This window comes from Oryctolagus cuniculus, chromosome 9, assembly GCF_964237555.1.
Source record: "Oryctolagus cuniculus chromosome 9, mOryCun1.1, whole genome shotgun sequence".
NCBI lineage: Eukaryota > Metazoa > Chordata > Mammalia > Lagomorpha > Leporidae > Oryctolagus > Oryctolagus cuniculus.
In genome coordinates, this window is record NC_091440.1 from 65334913 (window position 1) to 65346138 (window position 11226).

The 11226-nt window shown below is 34.1% G+C and overlaps 1 protein-coding gene across 3 annotated transcripts in view; it reads left to right on the plus strand.

Moving 5' to 3' along the window:
• LRRC63 (leucine rich repeat containing 63) overlaps positions 1 to 9018 on the plus strand; it is a 56739-nt gene extending 47721 nt beyond the window's left edge. For all 3 annotated transcript variants that reach the window (XM_017343482.3, XM_017343483.3, XM_051850057.1), the window contains exon 10: positions 8311 to 9018. In XM_017343482.3, coding sequence (XP_017198971.1) covers positions 8311 to 8524 — 214 coding nt within the window. In that variant the 3' untranslated portion in view covers positions 8525 to 9018. The remainder of the gene's footprint in view (positions 1 to 8310) is intronic.
• Positions 9019 to 11226: the final 2208 nt, after the last annotated feature.

Genomic DNA, 11226 nt, shown 5'->3' on the forward strand with positions numbered 1-11226 from the left:
ACTAGGTTACCAGTTTTGTAAATAAAAATCCATAGGATATAAAAAGAGACATGGGATCCAGTACAATAATAATGGGGGAACTCAGCACCCCATTTTCAAAAATAGACAGATCAACAAGTCAAAAAATTAACAAAGAAACTATAGAGCTAATCTATACAACAGATCAAATATACCTAATAAATATCTGCAGAACATTTCTTCCCATAGTTGCAGAACACACATTATTTCCATCAGTGCATGAAACAGTCTCTAGAATAGACCATACACCAGGCCATAAAAGAAGTCTCAACAATGTTTAAAAAAATCAAAATCATACCATATATCTTTTCTGACCACAATGATATGTGAAAACACAACGTATCAAAGCTTACAGGATATAATTAGTGCCTACATCAAAATATTAGAAAGGTACCAAATGAGCTATCCAATAATGCATCCCAAGCACCTAAAAAACAAGAATAAATCAAATCCAAAATTAGTAGGAGAAAAGAAATAATTAAAATTAGTTGATAAAAAAGCAAAATAGAAGTAAAAAATTATACCAAACATAAGTGAAATAAAGAAGTTTTTTTTTTAAAATGAAAGTGGTAAACCATTAGCTTAAATAATAATAAAAAAAACTGGAGGAGAATATCCAAATTAATTAAATCAGAGATGAAAAAGGAGATGCAACTGATACCACAAAAAATACAAAGAATAATTAAGAATTATTACAAACAGTTGTATACCAGCAAATTGGAAAATCTAGAAGAAATGGATAGATTTCTGGACACATACAATTTATCAGAATTAAGGCATAAAGAAAACCCGAATAGACAAATAATTAAGACTGAAATTGAGTCAGTAATAAAGACCCACTCAACAAAGAAAAGCCCAGGACCTAATGGTTTCACAGCTGAATTCTACCAAGCTTTTAAGGAGTAACTACTCCAGATTTTTCTTAAACTATTCAAAGCAGTAAGGAAGGGAGGAAATACTTCCAGACTCATTCTATGAGACCAGCATTACCTTAATTCCAAAATCAGAAAAAGATCCAACTGAAAAATGCAAATATCCCTAGTAAACATACATACAAAAATCCTCAACAAAATACTAGCAAATAAAATCCAAAACACATAAAAAAAATCATCTACCCAAATCAAGTAGGATTTATCCCAGAAATGCAAGGATGGCTCAACAATGCAAACCAACAATAAAATGAAAGATAATAACCATATGATTATCTCAATAGACACAGAAAAGCATTTGACAAAATACAATATCCTTTCATTATTAAAACCTTTAAAAATTGGATACAGAAGGAATATACTTCAAAACAATCAAGGCAATATATGGCAAACCCACAGCCAGTATCACATTGAATGGGGAAAAGCTGGAAGCATTTCCACAAAGACCCAAAAACAGACAAAGATTATCACTCTTGCCAATATTATTCAATATACTTCTGGAAGTTTTAGCCAGATAAATTGGGCAAGAAAAAAGAAATCAAAGAGATACAAATTGGAAAGTAGGAAGTCAAATTACCACTGTTTGCAGATGAAATGATCCTTTCTATAGGGTAACCAAAAGATTCTACTAAGAGACTCTTAGAACTCATAAGAGAATTTAGCAATGTTGCAGGATATAAAAACAATACAAAAATCAATAACATTGTTATACACCAACAATATTCTGGCTGAGAAAGAACTTAAAAGATCAGTCCCATTCAATAATAGCTGCAAAAAATTTAAATACCTTGGGATAAATTCTAACCAAGGGTGTGTATGATCTATACCATGAAAATCATAAAACATTAATAAAAGAAATATACGCAGACAAAAAATGGAAAAATCTTCCATATCTCTAGATTTTATGAATTAATATCATCAAAATATCCATACTATCCAAAGCAATTTACAGATTCAATGTGATCTTAATCAAAATACCAAGGATATGCTTCATAGATTTTGAAAAATATCCTAAAATTCATATGGAAACACAGAGTCCCTGGATACCCAACATAACCATAAATAATCAAAGCTGGAATCATCACAATACAAGACTTCAAGACATATTGCAGGGCTGTTATAATCAAAACAGCTTGGTACTAACAAAAAAAATAGACATGTAGACCAATGGGACAGATTAGAAACTCTCAAAATTAACCCAGTCATTTACAATCAACAAATCTATAACAAATACCCTAAAATCACTCCCTGAAGAAAGGACCAATTCTTCAAACAAATGGTGTTGGGAAAATTGGATTTTCACATACAGAAGTTTAATATATGACCCTGATTTTACATGCTATACAAAAATCAACTCTAAGTGGATGAAGGATCAAAATCTAAGATCTGAAACAGTCAAATCACTAGAGGAAATCATAGGGGATAAGACCTCAGAAGCACAGGTTAAAAAAAATAAAAATAGACAAATAGAAATACATCAGGCTAGTGACCATTTTTATTTTTTTATTTTTATTTTTTTTAAGTTTCAACACTTAAGAATAACTGAGTATTAATTACAGAATTCAACCAATAGTATTAAGTAGAACAAACAAAAATACTAAGAGGGATAACGTATTAAGTTGTTCATCAACAATCAGGGCAAGTCAAGTCACCGTTTCTCATAGTGTTCATTTCACTTTAACAGGTTTCCTTTTTGGTACTTGGTTAGTTTTTTTGTTTGTTTGTTTGTTTGTTTGTTTTTAAGATTTATTTATTTGAAAGTCAGGATTACAGAGAGGCAGAGGCATAGAGAAAGAAAAGTCTTCCATCTGCTGGTTCATTCCCTAAATGATCTCTATGGCTGCAGCTGGGCCAATCTGAAGCCAGGAGCAGGAGTTTCTTCCAGGTCTCCCACATGGGCACAGGGGCCGAAGGACTTGGGCCATCTTGCACTGCTTTCTCAGGCCATAGCAGACAGCGGGATCAGAAGAGGAGCATCCCACACTCAAACTAGCGCACATATGGGATGCCAGCAATTAGGTGGTGGCTTTATCCACTATGCCACAGTGCCAACCCTGATAATTTCTTTTGCACAGCAAAAGAAACAATTAACAAAGTGAGAGGCAAGTGACAGAATGGGAGAAAATCTGAGATCCAAGATGGTTGAATAGAGAAAAGACTCACTGATTTTAACCTTGGGAAGATACCAGAAGAACTGAGGAGGGACTGCCTTTCCAGAGGACAGTTGGAAAGAATTTTTCAGTGGACAGTGTACAGAAGAGAGACACAGTGGAGCAGCAAAGACAGTGCACAAACCTGCAGGATATAAAATCAACACAAAAAATCAATAGCACAAACCTGTACAAACCTGACTTTGAATTCAGCTTGAAAAACTGGTGGGAAGCAGGGCACCCACCTAGCATCAGGAAGAAAAATAACACTCCTTCCCTTCTTCCCTCCCTCCATGAAAACACCTAGAAGCTGGCAGAGGAAATACCATCTACCCAGAGTAAGGTATTTGTAGGCTGCAGCAGCCCCTGTGCCACTAGTGAATTTTATCTGAGGGGGAACTCCATGGTCCCCATTGATTTTAATTCCAGTCTGGAGAGCTGGCTGGGAACAGGGTACCCAGTTAGCTATAGGAAGTAATGGAACATGTCTTCCCTCCACTCCTGCCACCAAAGCACCATGCTCAGTTTGCTAGAACAGAACACCAGTAGTCTTTGTTGAGGAGATAGCTTGCTCAGGGGATGGGCAGTTCACTCCATAGTTGGGGAGGCTCCCAAGGCAGAGTGACTTCTTTGCTCTCTGTGACTGTGAAAGCCCTGCACCCTGTGACTGTGGAAATCCTATTACTGTGTTATACATAGGCTGGGAAAGTGAGAAGGTGTGGGTGTGCCTAGGACTTTGAGCGTTCAGTCACTCCAGAAGCTCAGAACTCCCTGAATGCTGGGCAGGGACCTTGCAGAGGGCTCATCACTCACACTACAGAGGGCATAGATCCTTTGTGAGGTTCATGTGCTGAGGGGATGGGGTGTGCGGACACCTTTAGCTAACACTAAGCAATTATCTTGGCTCAGAGAAGAACACACCAACCAATGAAACTATCCTCTCCATCTACTGAGGATAGAGGAGATTCACCATGGCCAACTTGGATGTCACTCTGGACTCTTGCCCCACCCACAAACACTGGTTAGAGCTCCCTGGTACCAACCAGCACACACCTTGAGATATCAGCTGTAAACCTCAGGCATTCCAGTAAAACATATGGCACATTCCCAAGAAGAAAGCCTTCAGAAGAATTAACAGCAAGTGTTTCCCCAGATGCATAAAACTATACATAGAAATACAAGAAACATGAACAAGGAAGACAATATGATTCTCCAAAAGGAAAAAAATAGTACTTCAATATTATTCTGCAAAAATGAAGAGATTGACAAATCACCTGAAAAGGAATTCAAAATAATGATTGTAAGATTATCCAAAAACACAGAAAAGGAATTATAAGAATTAAGGAAATCTGTACATGACATGGGTGGAAAATTCTGTAGGGAGATACAGATAATAAAGAAAAACAAAACTGAAATATTGGAAATAAAGAATTGAATATTTCAAACAAAAAATACAGTGGAAAGACTTAACAGATTTAATGAGGAAGAAGAAAGAATACCTAAGGTAGAGACAAATTTTTTGAAATATTTCAATTAAAAAAAGAAGAAGAGAAGATTAGAAGAAATAAAAACAGTGTTCAGGATCAATGGGATATCATCAAATGACCAAATATACATCTGTTGGGTGTTCCTAAAGGAATGGAAAAACAGAATGAGCTATAAAGCTTATTCAGTGACATAATAGAAGAAAATGTCCTTAAAATTTGGAGAAAGATATAGACATACAAATAATAGGAAGCACATAGAACCCCATATAGACATGATCAGAGAAGAGTCTTCACCATGACACATTATATTAAAATTTTTAAAAGTAAAATACAAAGATAATATACTAACGTGTGCAAGAGAGAAATGTCAGATTACCTTTAAAAGATCTCTAACTTGATTGACAGCAGATTTCTCATCAGAAACTCTAGAAAGTAGGAGAGAATGGAGAGATATATACCAAGTCCTTAAAGAAAGAAACTGTCAACCCAAAAATACTGTATCCAGAAAAGCTTTAATTTATAAAGGAAGGCAAAATAGACCTTTTAAGCCAAACAAAAATTTAAATAACTTATCACCACCTGGCCAGCCTGACAAATGATACTTAAGAAACAGAGAAAGATAATCAGCATCATGAAAGAATTGGAAGGCAGAAAACTTCCTACCAATAGTATAAAGGAAATCCAAAATAAACAAAAGGAATATTTATAGGAAAGTGGCAGGACCAAGTCATTACTTATCAATGATAACCTTGAATGTAAATAGATTAAATGCTCCAATTAAAATATACAGACTGGCTGAATGCATTAAAAAAAAACAAGGCTCATCTATATGTTGTCTAAAAGAAACACATTTTACCAACAAAAATACACACAGACTGAAAGTGAAAGAATGGAAAAAGATATTCCATGCAAATAGAAATAAAAATGAGCAGGCATAGCTACCTTAAATCAGACAAAACAGACTTTAAGACAAAAACTTAAAAGACAAAGAAGGTGTTTATGTAATGATTAAGGGATCAACTTAACAGGAAGATGTGATTTTGTAAATATGTATGTACCCAATGCTAGTGCACCCAGCTATTTAAGACAAATGTTATTGTATCTAAAGGGAGACATATGTTCCAATACAATCATAATGAGAGATTTCAACACCCCACTTTAATTAAATGGATGGATAACTAGACAAAAACAAAAACAAAAACAAAAAAAAACAAAGAAACACTATCGACCAAATGGATCTGATATCTATAGAATATTTCATCCCACAGGTGCAGAATACACATTCTTTTCAACAGTGCATGAAACATCCTCTAGGATAGACCATATGCTAAGTCATAAAACAAGTCTCAAAATCTTTTAAAAAATTGAAATCATGCCATGTATATTTTCTGACCACAATGGAATGAAGTTGGAAATTGACAACATAAGAAATTCTACAAAATTTACAAACACATGGAAACTGGACAACATCTCCTGAATGAAGAGTAGGTCATAGAATAAATCAAAAGGTAAATCAAAAAATTCCTTGAAACAAATGAGAATGACAACACAACATATCAAAACATATGTGATATAACAAAAGCAGTGTTAAGAGGAAAGTTTATAGCAATTAGTGCCTGCATCAGGAAATTGGTAGGGTATCAAATAATATATTAGTGCATCTCAAGGACCTAAAAAACAAAAACAAATCAGATTCAAAATTTGTAGGAAAAAAGAAATAAAAATTACAGAACAAATAGAATTTAAAATTAAAAAAAAAAAAAACACAAAGATCAGTGAAATGAAATTCTGTGTTTTTTCCCATTTTGGAAAAGTCTAAAAATAGATCTATCATATGATCCAGCCTCCCTCTGCTGGGAGTATACCCAAAGGAAATGAAATCAGCATATGCAAGAGTTATCTGTACCTCCATGTTCATAGCAGTGAATTCACAATAGCTAAGATATGGAATCAACCCAGATAACTGATGACTGGATAAAAAATGTGGTATACACACACACACACACACACACACACACACACGATGGAATACTACCCAGCCATAAAAAGGATGAAATCCTTTTGCAACAAAATGGACACAACTGCAGGCCATTATATTTAGGGAAATAAGACCCCAAAAGACAAATAGCCTATATGTTTTTCTGATTTGTGATAGCTAATATACAGCAAAAAAAACCACTTCAATATAGATGAGTGAAATTGACATCTTGTGGTTTGATTATTTTTAATAACCCTTGTCTATATTCATATAGAGGAAAAAACAGAATTACTTCAATTCTGTGTTCATCAGGGTAACTGAAAAAACAACTCAATTTATTGAATTTTTACCTGACAGAGTATAATGCATAGAAATAAAAATCAAACACAAGTATTTACCTAGTGGTTCAAAGAGTATATTATATTTTTATTAAATGTAAATATGCAAGTAAGTGGGAATACTATTTCACATTATACTTCTGAGATTTCAGGCTGAAATCAATAGAAACATTATGAAAATGTAAGTCAATTTACATTATAAATCACATAACTATAAAAAAAGGAAAACACAAGCTATGCATCCAATGGAGGATTAATAACCAGAATATATAAGAAACTCAAAAAACTCAACAACAATAAAACAAACAACCCAGTTAACAAATGGGCAAAGGAAATGAACAGGCATTTTCCAAAGGATGAAATACACATGGCCAACAGATACATGAAAAGATGTTCAAGATCACTAGTCATCAGGAAAATGCAAATAAAAAACCACAATGATTTATTACCCCATTCCAGTTAGAATGATTATCACCCAAAAATAAAAAAATAACAAATGACAGTAAGGATGTAGAGAAAAAAGGTACCCTAATATGCTGTTGGGGGAATGCAAACTGGTACAATCATTATGGAACACAGTATGGAAACTAAAAATAGAAACTAAAAATAGATCTATCATATGTGGCGAAGTGGGTTAAAGCTGCCCTTTGCAGTGCCGGCCTCCCATATGAGCACCAGTTCATGTCCTGGCTGCTCCACTTCCAATCCAGCTCTTCTATGGCCTGGGAAAACAGCAGAAGATGGCTTAAGTTCTTGGGCCCCTGCACCCATGTGGGAGACCCAGAAGAAGCTCCTGGCTCCTGAATTCCGATCAGCTCAGCTCTGGCCGTTGTGGTCGTTTGGGGAGTGAACCAGCGGATGGAAGACTCTCTCTTTCTGGCTCTACCTCTCTCTGTAACTTTGTCTTTCAAATAAATTCTTTGTTCTTAATTTGGGAGTTGATTATGAGTATGACCAGATGACAAAAAGAACTCATTTATCTGTATACCTATGTTCATTTCTTGGTAGTGTATTATATTTCAATAAAGTTTTTAAAAAATTTATTTGGTTTGAATTATAAAAATAACATTTTTATAGAAAATTTGGAAAAACATAAAAAAGATTGTAAAGAAATTTAAAATTCATTGTGATCACATTTTCTAAGGATAGCAACTGTTTTCATTTGAATATCTATCCTTAGTGTCTATTCTTACTATGCATAATATACTTTTTATGTTAGAAAGCTAGGGTTATATTCCACATATATCTACTTTATTTTTCACTTGATAGAAAGCACTTCTTCTAAATAATAATATCAATGAAGGTAAAAGCCATATTCTGTATTCCTTCTGTCTTGCATAGCAGCAATCAGAGCATTTTTACTTTAGTAGAAATTTCGTAAATTCTGACTTGATTTGTTCTCCATGCCAGCACATCCAGGTGTGACTGGTGCCACGGCCCCATGTTCGGTGAAGGTTTACGGATCATCCGTTCCTGTGATATTTTTGGAACCTCACAGCTTCCTATTATGTTTCATGTCTGTTCTCCTTCCTGTTATAGAAGATTAAAGGAAAGCACCTATTTTATCGAAGGTATTTCTGGGAAAAGAATAGAACTAAATGTGGAACCAACAAAAGAATCATAATATGGTGATTCACATTTACACCATAAAAGTAACAAAAATTTAGGTATCAGTAATTTATTTCTTTGATAATATAGATTGTGTGTAAAAGGCATAAGTGCCTTCTCATATGAATCCCTTTGGCAATCCTATCTCCTTTATGAAATGTGGTGATTGTTAAGAAATTGTTGTATAACATAAAATTTACAAGGATTCATAAAAGGCCTTTAGAGCTCAATGAAGATCTAAGAAAATTTAAGTCTCTTTACTATACAAAGAAAAAATGTTAGAATCCTTTGCAGAAGTGGTTATATCTTACAACTGGTGCTTTAATGCAGCAATGCTAAATGACAAGATAGCATTTCAGAGTTCTTGCTGGGGTTTATGCCACGTGCCATGTATCCAAGTCCATTTCTGTTATCTCATGTCATGTATCTAAGTGCATTTCTGTGGAATTCTGTCCAGTGCCAACCATCTCAATTTTGGATTGCTTTGAGAATAAAAGAGTAACTTCAGTCTTATTTTTAGTTGTTTGAATTCTTCATCTGAGCTTTTTAAAAACTGGAACATTCTCTAATGGTCGCTTTGACCTTCATCTCATAACACTGAGATACTGGGCGTTAGCTGGATGCCATAGGCCAGCATCAGCATTTCCCAAGGCTTTCACTGATAGCCCAAAAAAAAAGAGAGTAGAAATTACAAACTTGCATTGCAAATCAACATCACACAGAACAGACCTTGAAGCTTTAAGAGCTAAGGTTTAACAAAGGAAACTAACGAGGATTTTGATTTAACAATTTTAGAATGTCATAGAATTGTTTCATATATAGCATATCTTTTATATGCAGTTAAGTAAAATATCATTGTTAATTAGTGAAATGATATAAATTCATACAGCCATCTCATCATGGGAGAATGTCAGAAAATTCATATTATGTCAGGTTTCTGCATGACATTTAATTATATCATTAAATTAAAGATAAATCAAGCAAAATAACTTCTCTATTGATTTCAATAAACTGGGATACTTGCCCTCTTTTCCTTCAGATTCAGGTTGATTTTAAGCATAAAGAGACAAACCTTGCCTAAGATGTATACCTTACATTCTCTAGCAAAATAATAAAATTATTTAAAATAGAAGTAACTGCCACATCACACATGAAATGCAAAGGGAGTATTTATATCATGATAACAACTTAATTCATTAAAAACATAATATATTTATAATGAGAAAGCAAGATAAACAATGTAAGATGAAGTGCTGGTGTTATATAGCCTAATTATACTCACCCTTATCCCTGAAATATTTCTTGGGAGAAGAAATGTATTTATTCATTCAAAAATACTGTGTTTTGGTTGGAGTAAGTGGGTAGTGTCATAATTAAATAGGGAATAAACAAGAAAGAGTGAGTTTCAAGAAAAATGACACTTCTTAGACACATTTCAGAGAAATAAACATACCTCAACAACTGGATAAGCCTGGTCTCATTGGCTCAACTTGGTAATGTATCCATACACAAACAGAACTGTCTGTGACCTCTGAACAATAAGCTGTTACCAGTAACAATAACAAGAAGATTAACTAGTTAGCCAGCCATAAATATCAAAATTAAATGTATGTATTTTCACACAATTCCAAGAATATTCTGCTAAAAAATATGGCATGTATGTGCAAAAACCTGCTCAAGGTGCTATAGTTTGGATGTTGAGTGTTCTCCCAAGGCCCATGTGTTGAAGGCTTGGCTCCCAGGGTGAGGATATTGTGGGGGCATGGAACCCTCTGGCGAGTTCTTAGGTCATTGAAGGTGTGCCTTTGGAAGGTATTTCTTGAGTGACTTCTTGGGTTCCCACGAGAAGTTTGTTATAAAGCCTGAGTTTGTTCCACCAGTTCTCTCTGCTTCCTGGCTCACCAAGCGATCCTTCCTCTGAACACAACTCCATCATCTCTCAAGAACCAAAGCTGTGGCACTTAGACATTCAACCTTGAAAACTATGAACTAAATAAATCTCTTTTTCCTTTATAAGTAGCTTGTCAACAAGTATACCAATGCAGTAACCCAGAGCTAAAGAGCACACAAGGATATTTACCATAGGCTTCTTCCAAGCGTGAATAATTGGAAACAGTCTAAGTTTTCATCAGCAGAGAATTGGTTAACATGGTAAACCCATAGAAGGCAATAGTTGTTCATTTTAAAAATTATGTGATTCTTTTTTCTTGACATGGAAGGCATCTACCAAGTATTTTTTTGAAGAATGTTTACTAGGTGATAGGAGCATAATTACCTAATTCAAAAGATACAAAAGAATATACCATAAAAATTCTTTAACTCCAATGCTCTATATTCATTTTCCTTCTCAGAGACAATCAATGATATCAATCCTTTTGTATTCTTCCAGGGTAGTTTATATACATTTAAGCTAAATTACAAATATATCTCTTCTCTAATTATATAATATTAACATAATACATATTCCTTTACGCACACTTCCAATCAATATGATGTCAGAGAGGAAGTTTCATATAAGTACATTATTACTTTGCATTCTTTTTTATTGCATATTATTCCACTAAAAAAATCTGTATAGTTTATTTCACCAGTTCTCTACTAATGAACTTTCAATTTTGGTAATCTATTGCTACAGAAAAAAAGTTGCAATGAATAATTTTTGTTCTATGTACATGTTTAGATATATCTTTGGTATCAACCCATTTAGAAATTAAATAG